At 56.2% G+C, this 18167-nt stretch overlaps 8 protein-coding genes across 8 annotated transcripts; 5 read left to right on the forward strand and 3 right to left on the reverse strand.

Annotated features, from left to right (window-relative positions):
- Window positions 1–634: 634 nt before the first annotated feature.
- Window positions 635–2435, forward strand: IWZ02DRAFT_37102 (uncharacterized protein). Its single transcript, XM_066764537.1, has 4 exons — window positions 635–1020; window positions 1117–1326; window positions 1377–1962; window positions 2024–2435. Exons 1-4 carry the CDS (start codon window positions 715–717, stop codon window positions 2149–2151), a joined length of 1230 nt encoding a protein of 409 aa, XP_066620759.1. The 5' UTR covers window positions 635–714; the 3' UTR covers window positions 2152–2435.
- On the forward strand, window positions 2411–3591 carry IWZ02DRAFT_423216 (ribosomal protein S5 domain 2-type protein; the record flags this gene model as incomplete). The annotated part of the gene is made up of 2 exons (XM_066765870.1): window positions 2411–3043; window positions 3098–3591. Exons 1-2 carry the CDS (start codon window positions 2650–2652, stop codon window positions 3589–3591), a joined length of 888 nt encoding a protein of 295 aa, XP_066620760.1. The 5' UTR covers window positions 2411–2649.
- A 1180-nt stretch (window positions 3592–4771) lies between these two features.
- On the reverse strand, window positions 4772–5269 carry IWZ02DRAFT_470805 (EthD domain-containing protein; the record flags this gene model as incomplete). Its single annotated transcript, XM_066768824.1, has 2 exons — window positions 4772–5023; window positions 5090–5269. The coding sequence occupies 2 exons, from the start codon at window positions 5267–5269 to the stop codon at window positions 4772–4774; spliced, it is 432 nt and encodes a 143-aa protein (XP_066620761.1).
- A 300-nt stretch (window positions 5270–5569) lies between these two features.
- On the forward strand, window positions 5570–9811 carry IWZ02DRAFT_405645 (Metalloenzyme, LuxS/M16 peptidase-like protein). The gene is made up of 3 exons (XM_066765667.1): window positions 5570–6135; window positions 6248–8750; window positions 8805–9811. Exons 1-3 carry the CDS (start codon window positions 5656–5658, stop codon window positions 9365–9367), a joined length of 3546 nt encoding a protein of 1181 aa, XP_066620762.1. The 5' UTR covers window positions 5570–5655; the 3' UTR covers window positions 9368–9811.
- Window positions 9812–9951: 140 nt separating this feature from the next.
- On the forward strand, window positions 9952–11441 carry IWZ02DRAFT_37181 (Ribokinase-like protein). Its single transcript, XM_066764591.1, has 4 exons — window positions 9952–10490; window positions 10601–10642; window positions 10705–10908; window positions 10986–11441. Exons 1-4 carry the CDS (start codon window positions 9978–9980, stop codon window positions 11262–11264), a joined length of 1038 nt encoding a protein of 345 aa, XP_066620763.1. The 5' UTR covers window positions 9952–9977; the 3' UTR covers window positions 11265–11441.
- Window positions 11442–12051: 610 nt separating this feature from the next.
- Window positions 12052–14037, forward strand: IWZ02DRAFT_381639 (flavin-containing monooxygenase; the record flags this gene model as incomplete). The annotated part of the gene is made up of 1 exon (XM_066765178.1): window positions 12052–14037. The coding sequence occupies one exon, from the start codon at window positions 12052–12054 to the stop codon at window positions 14035–14037; it is 1986 nt and encodes a 661-aa protein (XP_066620764.1).
- Window positions 14038–14245: 208 nt separating this feature from the next.
- On the reverse strand, window positions 14246–17095 carry IWZ02DRAFT_37205 (uncharacterized protein). The gene is made up of 2 exons (XM_066764604.1): window positions 17075–17095; window positions 14246–17021 (listed from the first exon to the last, which is right to left on the reverse strand). The coding sequence occupies exon 2, from the start codon at window positions 16716–16718 to the stop codon at window positions 14334–14336; it is 2385 nt and encodes a 794-aa protein (XP_066620765.1). The 5' UTR covers window positions 16719–17021; window positions 17075–17095; the 3' UTR covers window positions 14246–14333.
- Window positions 16796–17988, reverse strand: IWZ02DRAFT_470809 (tryptophan synthase beta subunit-like PLP-dependent enzyme; the record flags this gene model as incomplete). The annotated part of the gene is made up of 2 exons (XM_066768825.1): window positions 16796–17793; window positions 17850–17988. The coding sequence occupies 2 exons, from the start codon at window positions 17986–17988 to the stop codon at window positions 16796–16798; spliced, it is 1137 nt and encodes a 378-aa protein (XP_066620766.1).
- Window positions 17989–18167: the final 179 nt, after the last annotated feature.

Raw genomic sequence — 18167 nt, forward strand, 5'->3', positions numbered from 1 at the left:
CGGCAGCGAGTCACCCTTTTCATTTTGTTGAGTCGCCATCATCGGCTTCTGATTATGTTTATTCTGCATTGACCTCTGCTTGAATCACGAATGATCTTCTCCGGGATCATGATTCATTAATGTGAGGCTTAAAGGCTAAGCTTCTCTTTGAGCCGCATCCAGTAACGGTGACTGTATGCCGTCAACTCTCGTCAGAGACTTTTACCTTCGAAGAAAACCATCTCGTCACTTGTTTTATGTCCAGAAAGGCTCTGACCAAGGCCAAGTACAAAGCAAGGCCGGCACCATGCAGGGGTGTGGTGGGGCCGCATGGGACAGGCTGCGCCGCCGTGCAACCGCACAGTTCTCAGGGGTCGCTCAGAGCAGTGTGTGGCAGAGGACTGATGATGAAGCAGATAGCAGACGGGCGTGAAAGGGCCCCGCGTCAGCTGCTTGCCTTCTTTCGTTACCAGCAGCAGCCAGCCAGCCATCTTTTCGATCTGACTGACTCCCTTTCTCTCGAGAGCTGCCCCCTTACCATGCGATCACGCCGCGGCCCAGACCTGGGTGTCTGAAGCAACAATCCGCAACGCCGACTTACGCAATCCCCCCATCCTGTCCTGTCCGGTCCTATCCCCGCATTCTCTCGGTGCACCGATCGTCACCTCTCGGCCATAAAGACTGCAGAAACAACATCATCATCTCACCCACGAGGAGCCGGCTCAGAAATCCGCCATGTTGGCCCATGGCGAGCTGCGCCTTGGGGGCTCGACCTTGCGACTCAAGGTCCAAAAGCTGCTCGTGCTCGTCGCCGTCTCATGCTCTCTCCTGCTGCTGTGGAACGCGAAGAACACGGCGCCTACAGGATCACCAAGATACCACCATGCGGTTTCGCGGCCGCTGCCGCGCTACTGGAGCGTGACTGGACAAGGAGCGCTGGAGGGTGAGACGGACTGGATCAAACCCGAGGGCTTGCGGATAGTAGGACTGGTCTTCTTCGGACGGCCCGAGAGCGTGGGCATTCTGGATTGCTATCTCAAGGTGTGCATCCAAAACGAGAGCGGGAGTTGGCCATGAACTGGAGGGGGAAGTCTTTCTGGACCGTCTATGTTTTCTGACTGGTGTCTTTTGCAACAGCGCAACCTCGTTTCGAACGGCGGACTCCTCGACGAAGTCATCTTCCTGGCGCGCACGACGAAGCAGGAGGACTTAGAATGGCTCGACGCGCTGGTCACGGAAGAGCCGGCGTACACGAGGATCGACTTGCTCTTTGAGGGCATCGACTACGCGAGCGCGTACGACGTGTGCGAGAATGGCACCATGTACATCAAGATGGACGACGACCTCGTGCGTAGTATCCCAAGCGCATTCTGGTTCAACACGCTGACGACTCGCAGGTGTTCATGGAGGACCACGCCGTTGCAACGCTAGTCAAGACCAAGATCGAGCACCCGGAGTACTTTGTCGTCGCGGCCAACGTGGTGAATCAGCCGTCGCTCAGCTGGATGCACTTCAGCCTCGGCGCCGTGCATCCATACTTCCCAGAGTTGCTCCCACCACCACCAGGGGAGAACTCTTCGGGCAGTCTATGGCGGGCGTCAGAGCTGCCGCGCTGGCACGGGCCGGTCAACTGGACGGTGCCGCACGAATTCGAGCCGCCGTTCAACGGGCACCGCTGGCTGCCGCTGCCGGCAGGCTTCCCGCTCGACCAGACGCCCATTGCCAACACCAGCTTCGACGCCTTCTCCGAGTCGCTGTGGCACTGGACGCACGGCGCGCAGCAGCACTACAGCTTCTTCGAGAACCTCGAGAAGAACGAGCTGTGGCGGTACAAGTTCCCCATGCTCGACTACAACTACCGCCGCATGGGCATCCAGATGATTGCCATTTGGGGTGATGATATTATTGCCAGCGATATCCACAATGGCAATGGCGATGATGAGTACCATTTTACAGAGGTCATGACCGAGAGGACTGGCAGGCGTGAGTTTTTCCTGTCTTCTGGCTTACTGTGCCCTGTTTGACTGACATTGGGTTTGTGCAGATGCTGTTGTGGATGGGAGGGCTCTGGTTGCCCACCATAGCTTCCTGCCTCAGCGCAGCGGCATTGCGGCGACGGATGCGCTGCAGCGGTATCGAGCTTATGCGGCTGAAATGATCTGTCCCCGGTGAGACGGCTGGGATCAAAGAGTCGTTCTGGTCTGGGTCTCATGGAATGGCCGTCTGGCGTTGGATTATGAGGAATCTTTACTGTTTGAGAAAAAGCTGGTTATCTGCTTCGATGGCAGGGGTTCGAGGATTTTAAAAAAAAAAAAAGATCAATTTGCATGTTGGGAGCATGATATGAGATGCAAAAGTCATAGAGGCCAGCTGTGCAAACAAACAGACCAATTTGATAGGTTTAGACGGGCTCGATTCTGGTCAATTATTGATGCCATGACTCCTGAAATTGTTAATCGTATGATGCTACCGAGAAGCTGGCAATCCGCAGCATTCGTCCATCTCAGAAGACCCCGTTGAGACCGACGCACTCCAAGACATCAAGTTTGTTCCGGACTGGATCCCCTGTCAACACGTCGGCCGCTTCAGCCCTACCCGCAGCGTTGTTGCGCCATCCGGAATCAGCCCAAACGACGACGTCTCGCGACCTGCCGCCTCCGTCCCGCCGCCATGAACCCCGCCCTCGACGACGAAATCATCTCCATCAACTCCATCTACGCCGAAGACACGCTCACGGCCACCGGCGACAGCCCCGACGCATCTACTGGAGCATGCTGCATCCTGCGACTCCCGTCGCTGCGCTCGGTCGCCCTACGCCTTGAATTCCCACCCGACTACCCGGACGCGCCGCCCGCAGTCCTCGGCACACACACGGTGGGCGACGATGTGGCCAAGGGCTTTGGCACGCGCGTCGTCGACGCCGCGCGCGACGTGCTGGCGCAGACGTACCGGCCCGGCGAGCCGTGCGTCTTCGACGTGCTGGAAGAGCTGGGCGAGAAGATTGTTCAGCGCGAGCGCGACGACGCGGGCGAAGCGGCCTCGGGCGCGCATGAACAAGCAACTGGTGTGACCACCGACCACTACTACGCCTCTTCCTCCCTCGATAACAATGACGAAGACAACGGCTCACATGTTGGCGGCGGCGCCGCTGCGCATCAACAGGTCGAGCAGCTCGGCAGCGGCCCCGCGCCGCCGTGGGTGCTGAGCGAGCCCGCGGCCGAGAAGAAGAGCGTCTTCGTCGCCCGCGCCGCCCCCGTCTCCAGCCCGCACCAGGCAAAGGCCTTCGTGCAGCACCTGCTGGCGACGGACAAGAAGGCCGCAAAGGCAACGCACAACATCACGGCGTGGCGCATCCGCGGCGCAAACGACGCCGTCTATCAGGACTGCGACGACGACGGCGAGACGGCCGCCGGCGGCCGCGTGCTCCATCTCATGCAGCTCATGGATGTCTGGGACGTCATGGTCGTCGTGACGAGGTGGTATGGCGGCGTCCATCTCGGCCCGGATCGCTTTCGCATCATCAATCAGACGGCGAGGGAGGCGCTTGTGTTGGGCGGATTTGTGAGGGAGGAGAAGGAGAAGGGAGGGGGTAAGAAGAAGGGGAAGAGATAGTTGTGGAATCCATTGGATATTTCTGACATCTCCTGGTAACTTTGGCGAGGCTGAGACGTCTCAACTGCGACTCTGTGAATCAGCTGCAACAATGTTGGACTGCCTGGAGCGGCGGCAATGTCCTGAGAAACGTTTCTCTAACACCATGCTCATTTGCAGAAATGAAGCAACTTTTTGGAACGTCTAGGAACCGTTCAACCTAAAACAAACCTCCCCTTCAGTCACCAACAAATGACCGTGTGCAAATACTTCCTCTTAGGGGGAGAAATTGCACCTTCTGGAGCTTCCCACCAGCGGCATGCCGTTGGACTCTGGAAGACGCTTGATGATACATCGTTGGTGCCGTTCTTCTGGCTTCTGCGCGAACCACAGCAGGCAGACGTCGTTTGCATTTCCTCTCGGTTCTCCTTCTAGCTTGCTGGGCAACAGTGAACCTATAAAAGAAGCGGCTAAACGGACTGTGAGAGACCTACAAGCCTTTCGAACAAGACCCCTCCCCCTCCTATCAACTTTCAAGCGCCAACTGCCTTGTTACGGGCAAGCTTGTTGAGTACTCCATTATTAGTCCGGCGGCGCGCGGGCTCCATCGCGGTGTATTTGGCGCAGCTGCAATGTTAATGGTCTGCTCGGCGGCAATGGCGGTTCACTTGCTTCTGCAGGAAAAGAGCTTTTCCAGAATGTCCCTACACTGGAGCTCGCCGCTGGTTGGAAGCGCATCGGGCGTCCTGCGACTGAGCATTCGAGGAAGCTAGGGCGCGGAGACGGGGGCTTTGGAGAAGGAGTGGAGGGGATGTTAGATGGAGGGACGGACTAGTGAGATAGGGGTGTGAAGCATGCGTTTCAAATGACATTCTCACGTCAATGTCGTCTTCGCGGAAGAATTGATAAGCTCATGGTGGTCGTCCTTCGTGCCTTGACTCCTGTTGAGAATTGAGAATGACTGTACATCGACTTGGTCTTTGGTCAAGGAAATGGCCATGCAAAGAAAAAGGGACGAAAATTCTATGCACGTGAAGCAGCTCCGGGGAACGTGACTATGCGAGCAAGGGCCGATGGGCACGGAATGAGGAATGACGCACGAGAAAGATTCAAACAATGTGCCAGCACTGCATGCAACTTGAGCAGAGAACAACATCAACAGAAGGTATCAATCAGGTCGACGACAAAGCCACAACAACAATCAGGCTCCATCCACCTTGACGCCGTTTTCGACAATGACGTACTCGTCGCCAACCATCATGGTCATCTGGCTGTCGTCCATGAAGTTGTCGTGGTCGGAGGTCAGGGCCTTGGAGTCCTTGTCGTAGAGGAATTTGGCCAGGTGCTTGTAGTCTGGGAATACAAAGGTGCAGATGGCATCGTAGTCCATGAGCTTGGCGTTGCCCTTGAGTATGTCCTGCATCATGGTGCGGTCACGGTGGAGATGGTAGGTCTGCAGGCAGAATGAGAGGGGCGGGACGAGGGAGATGGGACGGTGGGGGGCGACGACTGGACGCACCAGGGAGTAGCTGATGATGCCGTGGCGGAGCAGGACAGGGGCGGCCATCTGGGCGTGGCGGTGATTGTAGTGGGCGATGAAGTCTTGGTCAGACATGCCCTCCTTTTTCTTGATGAGAATGGTGGCCTTGGTAACCTTGCGGAAGCCCGAAGTGTTGGGATAGCCGGCCTCGAGCACCATGGCTGGCTGGCTGGCTGGCTGGCTGGCTGGCTGGCAAGCAGTGGGGGTGATACTGTGTAGTGTTCCGGGTAGGAGGGCTGTGCGGGAGCGAGATGGGATGGTCACGGAGGTCGGAGATGATCGGTTCAGGTCATGTGCTGGCGAATGCTGAGAGCTCGGCTCAGTTAGGTAGTAGGTAGGTGACTAAGTAGATACAGGTTGAGGTGGTTTATCCCACGTCTCCCAAAGTCATTGGTCGCAAGCAAGCTTCGTCCGCTTTCTGGCACCTTGGTGTCCGGCTGTCAGCTCCCGTCGCTCCTCAAAACACCCACAACCCACGCCCACACCCACACCCACACCCACCGCACGCCTTTCTCTCTGCTGCCATTCTTCATCCGGCTCCGCGCATGCCATTCCCGCCGTCTCTGTGCTTCCGAAATGTCAATCGCCTAAAGCGGTCCTCTGCTCTGGCTTCATCCTCCGCCCTTGTTGCCCTACAACGCTCGCCTTGGTATTGTTGTCCTCGGCTTGGCGGCGCGACAATACGCTGCTTCTCACACGCTTATTACTCCTGCCGCCCGGCCATTCTTCCCTCCGCCTCTCCCCTCCGTCCCCGCTACCTCTCGACCACAATGGCTGAGCCCGTCAACTCCCGTACGGCTCTCCCCGAGCGCCTGGCCGAAAACATGGAGCGGCCCGCTCTCGATGACAGGACCTATCGCGTCATTCGCCTGCCCAACCAGCTGGAGGCCTTGCTGATACACGATTCCGACACGGACAAAGTGAGCGCCGCCATGGACGTCGCCGTCGGGAGCTTCAGCGATGACGACGACATGCCCGGCATGGCGCATGCCGTCGAGCACTTGCTCTTCATGGGAACTAAAAAGGTGCGTGCAAACTCCGTCCAGTCGCCACGAGGCACGAGCTGCCCACGCTGCTCCTGTTGGCGCTCGTAGGGAAAGACATCTTGAAGCGTGCTAATGCACCCTCTGCCTGCAGTACCCAAAGGAGAACGCGTACAACCAGTACCTGACCGCCAACTCGGGCTACGCCAACGCCTTTACTGCTTCGAACAATACAAACTACTACTTTGAGCTCTCGGCAACGCCAAACACCCCGACAAGCAGCGTCTCTTCGTCAGCTGCCAGCAGCAGGCAAGATTTGTCGTCTACCAGGTCTCATTCCCCCCTCTACGGCGCACTCGACAGATTTGCGCAATTCTTCGTTGAGCCCCTTTTCCTAGAGGAGACGCTGGACAGGGAGCTGAGGGCCGTCGACTCGGAGAACAAGAAGAATCTGCAGAGCGATGTCTGGCGTCTGCACCAGTTGAACAAAACGCTCTCAAACCCGAGGCACCCCTACATCCACTTTTCGACCGGCAGCTACAAAACTCTTCATGATGACCCCCTTGCCCGGGGGGTCAAAATCAGAGATGAGTTTATCAAATTCTACGAGACGCACTACTCTGCGAATCGGATGAAGCTGGTAGTGTTGGGCCGGGAGAGTCTGAACGAGCTCGAGTCTTGGGTTTCTCAAATGTTTTCCGAGGTCAAGAACAAAAATCTGCCCCGGAACCGCTGGGACAACGAGAAGCCCTTGACCGAAAACGAACTTCAGACCCAGATCTTTGCAAAGCCAGTGTTCCAATCGCGCAATCTCGATCTCCAATTCGCCTACCCCGACGAGGAAGATCTGTACGAGTCGGCGCCTGGACGCTACCTCAGCCATCTGATTGGCCACGAAGGCCCTGGGAGTCTGATGGCTTACATCAAGGACAAGGGCTGGGCCAACGATCTCGGTGCAGGCTCGTTTACCGTGTGCCCTGGATCTGCGTTTTTCACCATTTCTATCCGCCTTACGGAAGAGGGCCTCAAGAACCATGAGGAAGTGCTCAAACACATCTTCCATTATATTTCCATGCTCAAGGAGACTGAGCCTCAGCAATGGATTTTTGAAGAAGTCAAGAAGATGAGCGAGGTTGACTTCCGGTTCAAGCAAAAGAGTCCTGCAAGCAACACTACAAGTAGCTTGAGTGGAATCATGCAGAAGCCTTATCCTCGCGATCAATTGCTCAGCGGTCCTAGCGTCGTCCGCAAGTTTAACCCCGAAGCCATAAAGGTTGGCCTGTCCCACCTTCGACCAGACAACTTCCGCATGACCATTACTAGTCAAGACTGGCCGGGTGACTGGGACCAAAAAGAGAAGTGGTATGGCACCGAGTACAAGTATCAAAAGATTCCGCAAAAGCTCCGCGACGAAATCAAGGCCGCCGCTGCGAGTACCCCGGCAGACCGCCCCAAGGAATTCCATCTGCCGCACCCCAATCAATTTATTCCTACTAGACTCGAAGTCGAAAGGAAGGAGGTCAGCGAGCCTCTGAAGCAACCCCTGTTAATCCGCAACGATGAGAGGGTACGCCTTTGGTACAAGAAGGATGATCGCTTTTGGGTGCCCAAAGCCAACGTCGACGTCACACTCCGCACTTCTTTAGTTTCTGCGACTCCCCAGGCCAGCGTCATGACTGCCATCTATCGTGACCTGGTTTCCGATGAGCTGAGTGAGTATGCCTACGATGCCGAGGTTGCCGGAGTTGCATACTCTCTTTCGACTTCGGGCTTAGGCCTCGATGTCTGGGTCAGTGGTTACAACGACAAGATGGGCGTGCTCCTCGAACGACTTCTGCTGGCTATGCGTGACCTCAAAGTTCGGGAGCACCGATTCCAGATTATCAAGGAACGCATGACTCGCTCGTTCCGCAATGCAGAATACAACCAGCCGTACTACCAGGTTGGTGGGTACCTTCGTTGGCTCTGCGCAGAGAAGGGCTGGATCAATGAGGAGCTCGCCGCAGAGGTTCCTCACATCACTTCCGACGACATTCGCCATTTCTATCCCCAGCTCTTGAAGCAGACGCACATTGAGGTTCTCGCCATGGGCAATCTCTACAAGGAAGATGCGTTGAAAATGGCAGACACTGTGGAGAAGACGCTTCAAGCGAGGCCCCTCGCGCCTTCTCAGTGGCCGATTCGCCGAAACATCATCGTTCCAAGCGGATCAAACTTCGTGTACGAGCGCGTTTTGAAAGATCCTGCCAACATCAACCACTGCATCGAATATCTATGCAGCATTGGTGAAAACGCCAATCGGACTCTGCGCGCCAAGGCGTTGGTGTTTGCGCAGCTCGTCGATGAGCCAGCATTCAACACGCTTCGGACAAAGGAACAGCTGGGCTATGTTGTGTTCAGTGGGGCGGTAACTCACATTAACATTATAGGATTTCGCGTGCTGATTCAAAGTGAGCGGACGCCCGAATATCTGGAAGAGCGCATCGATGCCTTCCTGAATGGCATCCAGAAGATGATTGAGGACATGCCGGACGAGGAGTTCGAGTCGCACAAGGAGGCCGTCAAGAATACCAGGAGGGAAAAGTTGCGGAATTTGAGCCAGGAGAACTCCCGCTTCTGGACTCACATCTGCAACGAGACGCTCGACTTTCACAACGGTAGGACGTTGGACTCATTTCTGATAAGGTGCATTTCGCTGACAAAATATATAGCCGACGAAGACGTTGCGCATATCGAGCCCCTCACCAAAACCGACATCCTCAACTTCTACCACGAGCACATTTCCCCGCGCTCTACCACTCGCGCCAAGGTGTCCGTCCACATGCTGGCGCAAGACAGCAAGGCACCTGGCCAAAACCTGGTTTCCTCCATCAGCAAGTTCTTGACCAGCCAAGGCGTGACCACGGACGACGACGCTCTGGCGAAGCGGTTCGAGAGCGTCGACATTGCCAGCGGCAACGTCAATGACATCGTGACGGCCATCTCAGCCCACCTGGTCGAGGACTTGAAGCTGGCTGCCGAAAAGGTCCAAGACGTCATGACACAAGGTCAGGCCGCCATAGGCCAGTTGTTGCCCTCAGTCGCTGCTGCGGCGGCGGCGGCGGCATCCAACACGGACAAGGCCGACAGCGCCACCGGCCAGGAGGAAGAAGCAAAGGGAGGACCGATCAAGATCGCCGACGTGCGCAATTTCAAGGCCAGTCTGCAGGTCAGCAAGGGCCCGACGGCCGTCAGGGAGTTGAGCGAGTTTGAAGAGCTGGAGCCGAAGCTGTGAATAACTCGAGGTGGTCAGAGGAGCGTGAGCCTGGCTTGGCTGGGGAGCATTTGGGCTTCAAGCAGCATTTCTTGTTTTGTTGATGGACAGTATATGAAGAGAGAAGATGATGGGGAAGACACGCTTGTGCATCAGTGAGTGGGGTTCGGCCGTTCGCTACTTATCTCGTCTCGGTTTTGCGTTCCTTTTCCCTCCTCTGGTGTAGATCGGGATTCGGGCATTTTGGGTCTGGGATGGTTGGCATGGGGGGATGGATTGATGGAAAACGGATCGGTGGGCGGGGTTGCAGGGAGGAGCGAGTGGGTAGAGGAATACAGACAGGCGAAATGTTGTGGTGCTTGTTGGTGTTGGTGTTGAGGTGCGGGTGGTGTGTCTAACGGCCGGTAGATTTCGAATACGTTTTTGAAATGAACAATCGCAGGTTTCATGTTCATGACAAAACAATAACCGTCTCGACCTTTGAGAAATGATGAGACCCGGATGCAATCCACAAGTGACGTATGCTGCACTGCAGACGGAGACTGGCTGAGTCATCCACTTGAACGACATCCAAGAGCCAATCAGATCCACCAAACAACACAACCCTACAAACAATGGAAGACGACCCAAAATGACGACCACATCCAGCCCCGTCATCGCCATCCTTGGCTCCCTCAATGTCGACCTCGTCACACGCACCCCGCGCATTCCCGCCGCGGGCGAGACGCTCCAAGCGACGTCGTTCAACACGGGACACGGGGGCAAAGGCGCGAACCAAGCCGTAGCATGCGCGCGGCTGTCGCGTGCCTCACCCTCTTCTTCTTCTTCTTCTTCTTCTTCTACTTCTTCTTCGTCGGTGCCATCTGCGGCGGAGGTCGACGTGCGCATGATTGGCGCCATTGGCCGCGACGATCCGTTCGGCGGGCCGTTCCTGGCGGCGCTGCAGCGCGACGGGCTCGACGTGGCGCGCGTGCAGCAGCTCGAGGGCCAGAAGACGGGCGTCGCTGTCATCACGGTTGAGGAGGGCTCTGGCGAGAATCGTATCATGTTTGTACCCGGCGCCAATGCGAGCGTGCCGCGTGAGGATCTGTTGGATGGCGATGAGGCCGTGTTGGTCATGCAGTTGGAGGTGCCGATGGAGGTGGTGAGTTTTTTCTTTCCTCTCTCTCTCTCTCTCTCTCTCTCTCTCTCTCTGTTTAGACATTATGCGTCCTTGTTGAGTGTCTGATTGGCTGACTGTCTGTGTCGAATTAGGTTTTTCTGAATTTGCAGGCTGCAAAGAAGAAAGGCATTGACGTGTGTTTTGTTTTGGACCCCTCTCCCGTTTTGACCAGATTGGCTGATTGAGCGGTCAACAGGTCATCATCAATCCTGCTCCTGCTATCCCGCTGTCGGACGAAGTTTATGCTGGCCTCGACCATCTCATCGTCAATGAGTCTGAGGCCGCTCTGCTCTCGGGCAGGCCCGCAGAAGACATCACCCCGGAGTCTGATCTGAGTTCCGTTGCGGCCGAGTTCGTTCAGAAGGGCGTGAAGAACGTCATCATCACGCTGGGCGGCGCTGTAAGTTTTCCCATGCTTCACCTCCTCTTCTCGATTCTTTACCTTCAATACGGGGCTCGGCACTAAACATTTCCCAGGGCGTCTTCTATCAAACGGCCTCAAGGGACGCGCAGGGTCAGCCAGGAAACCTGATCCCTGCGAAAAAGGTCAAGGTCGTCGACACCACGGCGGCCGGCGACACCTTTGTCGGCGCATATGCGGTGGCTGTTGCGAAGAGCAAGGCTTCCCAAGATGCAGGCAATCCGTTCGACATTGACTCTGCCATTGCCTTTGCCAACAGAGCTGCGGCTTTCACGGTCCAGAAGAATGGCGCGCAGGATGCTATTCCTTGGTTGAATGAGGTAGGCGAGGCGTGAGAGCAAACAAAATGTTGACCGGCTTTCAGTCTCATATATACTCTGCAAGCGTCTAACAGATAGATTGAATAGACACTGGGCGACCCAGTATTTAAGACATGAGCCTGCAACTTTGATGTCCCGCTTACATCCATACGACTAGGTAATACGGAGTACATCCAGCAAACACTCAACAGTTTTGTATCGACAGATAAAATCGCAAATTCACAAGCGCAGACAACTCTGACGTCGGCGTTGCCAAACCTAGAGCACCGACTGTTTCCCATTCGAGCACTGCTTGCGAAGGGCCGAGGCATTTCATCCCGCAGCAGCAACGACTTCTTTGCACCCTCCGACCAATCAGCCTCCCTTTAGATGCAAGGAACCGTCTCCGTCAGCACGACAACGGGTGCTCCCGTAACTCCCTGGGCCTGTCATAGGTGCTCGATTTCCCGGACTTATGACGCGGCTGGGCTGGGATCGTGTGCAGCGCCTCCACTAACCGAACCCCGCAAGTCGCTTGGACGTCAGGTCAACTGCTGTCACGACGGGTTCGGCTTGCGACGCGCAATCCCAGCGTACGGTGGCTCCTTGTTGTAGGGCGCGGGAAACTACCAGGATCGCTTCGGGTTTAAAGATGTTTCTTTTATTTATCTAACGGCACTGCCAGCAGCATACATCCACGATCTCCTTCTCACTTCAGCTTTTCACATTTATTTGCGTCTAATCTTTCAATTTTCTGGCGACAACCTACGCCTTTAGCGGTCTAGTTCCCTTCAACTTCGAGTCTGCTCTACTACAGGAAAACATGACTGCTCCAACGACAGACGACCCACGGCTGCCAACATGGCCCAACGTCGCCGTCCCCCTGGATAGCTTCGAAGTCGAATTGCCACCGCCAAATATTCCCGAAGACGTGGACCATGAGACCATTGCAGCCACTACGATCAAGCATTTCGACGCCCTGAGTATTTCTGACTTTACCGAGCATGCAAAGTGGCGAGATTTGCTTGCGCTGACTGGGAACCTGCGCACCTTTTCCCAACCCAAGACGATTGGCTTGGCTTGGAAGGAGTTGACGGCCATCCACAGGCCGTACAGATTCACATACGTTCCTGGAACTTCGCATGTCTTCCGAATGGGTCCGTTGTCGGCGTGGATTGAAGCCAAGTTTGCCTTCTCGCTGCCCAAGGGCAAGCATCCGCGACGCGAATGCTCCGGAATGATTCGACTCGTTTTGACTGATGACAACGATTGGAAGATTTGGATCCTTGTTACCATGCTAGAAAACATAGACGGATACGGCAATGTTGACATGATGGAGCGACTGCCGGCCGAGCAGAGCGCCAAAGAAAGAGCAGAAAGCAGCATCGACTCGGGCAAGACGGACTTTGATGTCGCAATCGTGGGCGGTGGGCCGTCCGGGTTGTCCATCAGCGGTCGACTGAAAGCTCTCGGCGTCTCCAGCGTCATTCTCGATCGCAATGAGGAGATTGGAGGCAACTGGCTGACGCGGTACAAATCTCTCAGCCTGCACACGTCCAAGAAGTCGAGCGAGATGCCATTCAAAGGCGTATTCCTGCCTGAAGACCCCTACTTCCTGACCAGCACGCACATCGCCGCAGGCTACCGGCGCTTCGTCGAGTGGTACGGCCTCACCTTTTGGACCAGCACCGCCGTTCAGAAGGCCTCCTGGGATGAAGCGTCTTCTACCTGGACAATTGAGCTGCATCGCCTCAAATATTTTCACCACAACCACGGCAACGCTGCTACGCTCCCACGAACCCCCATCACAGCGAACATCAAGCACATACGGGCTCGCCACCTCGTCTTCGCCGTCGGCGGGACAGGCCAAATCCCCTTCACACCATCCATCCCCAACCGCGAGCTCTTCCGCGGCGACGTCGTGCACTCAGCCCACTACACCGACGCAACGCCCTGGCGCGGCAAACGCGGCGTCATCATCGGCAGCGCCAACACAGCGCACGACATCTGCCTCGACATGGCCTCAGCCTCACTCTCCTCCATCACCATTGTACAACGCTCCCGCACCCAAGTGCTCCCCCTCGAACTCCAACGCCGCCTCGCCGAGCGCGCCTACGGGCCCTCCGCCTCCGTCGCCGCCGCCGACCGAGCGACTCAAACGCCGCCGGCCCCCGTCCTGCGCGCAACCGCGCTGACTGCCATGCGTGCGCAATCGGCGCGCCTACAGCACTACTACGCCGCCCACGAAGCCGCCGGCTTCGCCGCCGACCCCGTCGTCGACCTCATCGCCATCCTGATGGAGCGCGGCGGCGGCCACTGGTTCGACGTCGGCGCCTCGCAACTACTATTCGACGGGCGCGTGCGCGTCAAGCGCGGCGCCGTGTCCAGCTTCTCGCCCACCGGTCTGCGCTTCGCGGATGGCAGCGCGCTCGACGCTGACGTCGTCGTGCTGGCGACGGGCTTCGTCGGCAACAACATGAAGGATGTCGCCGCAAACATCGTCGGGCCCGCGACGGCGCGCCGCTTGGATGAGTTTTGGCATGTTGATGCTGAGGGCGAACTCAGGGGTGTGGCGCGCCCGCATGTGGCTCAGCGCAATGTTTGGTATATGGGTGGGGACATTCGCTTTGCTCGGTATTGGTCGCGCTATGTGGCGTTGCAGATTAAGGCTGAGGTTGAGGGGGCGCCGTTTGTGCCGTTTTGGAAGAGGCCGGGAGTTGATGAGGAGCAAGTTAGTAAGGGCCATGAGAGGGAGAAGGACAGGGAGAGGAAGCGTGGCGGAGTGGAAAGGGGTGGAGCGCTGCTTTGAGGTCATGGCAGATACGACAGATTGTGAAGTGATTTTTGCCTTTTGCCATGGAAGCTCTTCGAATGCCCTTTGTTGCGTACAAGACGAAGTGTTCTCCTCTTGTCTCCGTCGTTGCGACATGGCAGATGCGAAGAATTTTGATCTTTGGGAATCTGATTTCCAATTGACTACGCGACAAGCATTTTGATATCACACCAGACCACAATGCGATCTACCCAGCCATCTACTCTCTTCCAGTCGAATACTCTTGACCGGCCCCCCCCTGTCCCCTCCTTACCCCTGACCGCCAGGAAACCTCACCCCCTCTTCCTCAGCGCCAACGCCCTCTCCTCCCACTCAAACCTATCCACCCCCGGCATCGCCCCAATCTTATCCATAGCTGCCTGCATCTCATTCTCCAAGCACCTGCGTTCTTCCACGCCGACGCCAACCCGCGCCGCCCAATTGCTCGTCTTCCACGCATTGACGTAGCGCGCCTCGCCCGGGGACAAGACTTGTACGGTCCTGACAGTATGACTAGACGACGTCGACGAGCTGCGGCGCCGCTGCCGCCGCGGGCGAAGTGGAACCGGGTGATTTAGAGGGAGCGGAGCGTATCGCGACCGCTCGTGGCCGGGCATGGTGGTGTGAAAGGGGTCGGTGGCATTGCCGTTGCGGCGGGCAGAGGGATTGGCGCGCCAGAATCCGACTTCGTGTACGTTGCGCGGTCGTATGGGTCGGTCTCGACGACTGTGTCTGCTAGATGTCGTCCCGGCCGGATCCCAGATTCGCGAACGCGGCAGGGACAGTGGGCTGAGGGGCTCCGTGCCGCGGTTGAGTTCGATGGTGTCCGTTGGACCGATGAATGAGTCGCGGTGCGCAACGGCGGCGTCGTAGTCCCCTTGCGATCGTTGGACCGGGGCATTGTCACCGGAGCCAGACATTTGAAATGCGTCATTGGTCGTGGCCGTGTGAGAAGTTCGGTTGTTCACGGCTGTGGCGTTGTTTGTCCAGATAGATTGCTCTTCGAAAGGGCCGTAATCGTGGCGCGGAAGCCTCCCCGGAGGTGGAAGAGGGTGGAGGCTTTCGATAGTGAAGGGCTGCGATTGCGAATAAAAGGGCTCTGCAGGGAGGATTTCAGAATGATGCTGCCGTCTTGAATGCCAACGGAACATTGGAACAGACTGGTTGGTGTGAGTAATATCCTGGAGTGGAGTTGCATCTGCAATGTCGGAACTGTCATGATGATCGCTCGTTTCTCCAAACGGATCTGATTGACTTCTCTGCAATCGCTCGTCATGTGCCCTCGACTGTCGCGCCTCTCTAATCATCTTGATTGTCCTCGAAGATTCCTCCCACTCCTCGTCGTCGATCGTATATGCTGACAGCCGAGCAACCATACGCGCCATTTCGTCCGCATTCTCGATGCTTTCGAAGTCGTCGACCAAAGTCGTCGCCACAGTCCGGAGATTGTACATCCGAGCTTGCAAATGAAGCGGCCCGTCCAATTCTGCCTGTGGGTAGTCGGGCCTGTACCTCAGGCTAGAAGAGACGATGGATGTGGGCTGATTCGCTGTCCGGAACGCCGTCAAGTAAGCATGAAGGGTTCGAAGATATGGACAAATGCCGTTCTCGTGCGGGTGGTTGTGGTTTAAGAGCTGTCCATCTGGTTGCCGATGAATGAGGGCCTTTCGCACAAGGCGGAAGGCCTCATATTGATAAGAAAGATGATCGAGCGACGTGAAGTAAAGCTCGGCCCGAAATTGATTGGTAACGCTCAAGCGCATGAGACAGTCGATTTGGCATGACACCCACCGTGCTTGGTTCAACGTATCGTCAAGATCGCTCTTGATTGAGACAGGTATCAAGTCTTCCCAGTTGAGTTCCGGAATCAGAGTGCAAAGCTGTGAGAATGGGCTTACGAGATGATTGGTGCCAGGATGATCGGTATTCAAAGCTGAGGGCCGACGATAGTTGTCGTGTTGTTCCATAGCTCGGGGACGACTGGGTGGTATGTTCTCCGAGGATGTTAATGGCCCGCGTGGCCATGGAGCATCAGGAGGCCGATTTCGGGCGACAAAATTCGAAGAGACGTTGAAGCGATCGCGACTTGCTCGCTGTGATTGATCGTAGGGCTGATAGGATGGCCGGTGACGATAATCGCCATGTCGAGAGGTCAAATCCCCAAAAGACTGGGTGTTAATTTGGGTCCCGCGAGGACCCCCCCAACGTCTGTTTCGACCGTCTGTGGCGGACATTGGTATATGTGCAAAATTCATATTGGTGTTAAACGAGCGAGAACCAGTCCGGCGACGCACTGCTCTGGATTTTTGAATGATCGAATATGATTGCTTAAAGATTGATGGATGATGTAGTATTGGGTGGTCCTGGATGTGGAAAACCCATATCCACTGAAGGGCAGTAGATTGGGTTGGGAAGGAGCATTTAGGTCGGCTCTGACTGGGGCATCGATCCTGCTGGAAGTGAGTAACTTCCACTGGCAATAATAGGAAGTAGTTGGACGAGTATTCCCTGAGGCTCAGGTACAACCGAAATTGGCCGGTTCGGCCTTGATCCAGGAAGACGACTTGTCCAGATGAGGTCATGCATCCAAACATCCCAAACGATGCCTGGGAGGCCCTGAGATCCGTCGGGGTCGGAAGTTTGTCGATCACATCAAAGTCCATCAGTACAACTTGCATACATCGTGCTTAGGGCTATTTACATGATCCAGGTATTCTAACCGTACGCACCAGGACCGAGCGGACTACAGAACAGCTCAAGGCAGCACAATGTACTTTTCCAGGTGCTTCGGGACCGCGTCCAGGAGGTTCTTCTCGGTCAGCCACTTGCGGGAGAAGAGTCTCTCGGCATATCTGTAGGCGCCATCGCAAAGCATGGTGACAACGGTGTGGCCGGGACCGAGTTTTTGTGCAGCCTTTTGAGCGGCGACGACGTTCAGGCAAGAGCTGGCACCCAAGTAAAGACCTTCCTCGTCGAGACATCTGTACACCATGAGGATTGTCTCGGCATCAGGGATGTGGAGGGAGTCATCCACGAGGTGAATGTCAGGCTTCAGATTGTCCGTAATGCGTCCTTGGCCGATGCCTTCGGTGATGGACGAACCAGTCCGCTCAGTGAGCTTTCCACCGCTTTGGATGTACGAATGCAGCACTGAGCCGGGAGGATCGGCCAAGAAAGCCTTGACCCTGCCCTCCGACTTTTCCTTGAGATATCGAGTGACACCAGCAAAGGTTCCTGCAGTTCCAGTGGCGCAAGTAAATGCATCGATTTTCCCGCCAGTTTGGTACCAAATCTCAGGGCCGGTGGTCTCAATGTGGGCCTGACGGTTTGCGGTGTTGTCGAACTGGTTGGTCCAGACGGCATTTTCCATAGACTCGGCATGCCTCTTGGCCTGGTGGTTGTAGTTTTGCGGGTTCTCGAAGGCAACAGCAGGGACAGGATAGACCTCAGCACCCAAGAGCCTCAGCAAGTCGATTTTGCCCTGAGACTGCGTGTTTGGCATGTAAATGACCAGCTTGTAACCTTTGGAGCGGCAGACGTGGGCAAGGCCAATGCCAGTGTTTCCTGCTGTTCCTTCAACGACTGTTCCACCTGGCTTCAAGATGCCTTGTCTTTCAGCGTTCTCGACAACGTAGAGCGCGGCGCGGTCTTTGACAGAGCCTCCGGGATTTTGGAATTCGGCCTTTCCGAGGACTTCACAGCCAGTCTCTTCCGAGAGCTTCTTCAATCTTATCATGGGGGTCTTGCCAATAGCTGCAAGGCCAATACGTCAGTGCCAACTCCGAACAAGCCAGGTTACGAGGTCTTACCATCAATGAAGCCGCGCTGAGTAATACCTTGGGCCTTGGAAACGGCAATAGTATACTGCTGGGCGGCTTCAATCTGTGACAAGCTCTCGGCAGCGCGCCATGCCGTGGCGGCAAACCGCAATGCCTGGGTTCGAAACATGAGGAGTGGTGGTTGCGTGATGCAAAGAGAATAAAGGCCGAACAGTTGCGGGAGCTTTACTTTGATGGCCGGTTACGCAATAAGCTCGGTCCCCTGGAGATTTGTCGGCAAGATGCGGCGATAACAACCAAAGCCGGGATGCAGGCCGATAAGCCAGGGTGTTGTGCACAGACGTAAAC

Source organism: Phyllosticta citriasiana (assembly GCF_038021145.1).
Source record: "Phyllosticta citriasiana strain CBS 120426 chromosome Unknown IWZ02scaffold_10, whole genome shotgun sequence".
NCBI lineage: Eukaryota > Fungi > Ascomycota > Dothideomycetes > Botryosphaeriales > Phyllostictaceae > Phyllosticta > Phyllosticta citriasiana.

Excerpts from the sequence above, each read along its gene's own strand:
- IWZ02DRAFT_37102 (XM_066764537.1), top strand. The coding sequence starts at position 715 with ATGTTGGCCCATGGCGAGCTGCGCCTTGGGGGCTCGACCTTGCGACTC. Across the intron at positions 1,327-1,376 it reads TCAAGATGGACGACGACCTC|GTGTTCATGGAGGACCACGC; the intron begins GTGCGTAGTATC and ends GACGACTCGCAG. Across the intron at positions 1,963-2,023 it reads GACCGAGAGGACTGGCAGGC|ATGCTGTTGTGGATGGGAGG; the intron begins GTGAGTTTTTCC and ends GGGTTTGTGCAG.
- IWZ02DRAFT_405645 (XM_066765667.1), top strand. The coding sequence starts at position 5,656 with ATGCCATTCCCGCCGTCTCTGTGCTTCCGAAATGTCAATCGCCTAAAG. Across the intron at positions 6,136-6,247 it reads TCTTCATGGGAACTAAAAAG|TACCCAAAGGAGAACGCGTA; the intron begins GTGCGTGCAAAC and ends CTCTGCCTGCAG. Across the intron at positions 8,751-8,804 it reads GACGCTCGACTTTCACAACG|CCGACGAAGACGTTGCGCAT; the intron begins GTAGGACGTTGG and ends CAAAATATATAG.
- IWZ02DRAFT_37181 (XM_066764591.1), top strand. The coding sequence starts at position 9,978 with ATGACGACCACATCCAGCCCCGTCATCGCCATCCTTGGCTCCCTCAAT. Across the intron at positions 10,491-10,600 it reads TGGAGGTGCCGATGGAGGTG|GTTTTTCTGAATTTGCAGGC; the intron begins GTGAGTTTTTTC and ends GTGTCGAATTAG. Across the intron at positions 10,909-10,985 it reads TCATCACGCTGGGCGGCGCT|GGCGTCTTCTATCAAACGGC; the intron begins GTAAGTTTTCCC and ends AACATTTCCCAG.
- IWZ02DRAFT_37205 (XM_066764604.1), bottom strand. The coding sequence starts at position 16,718 with ATGCAAGTTGTACTGATGGACTTTGATGTGATCGACAAACTTCCGACC.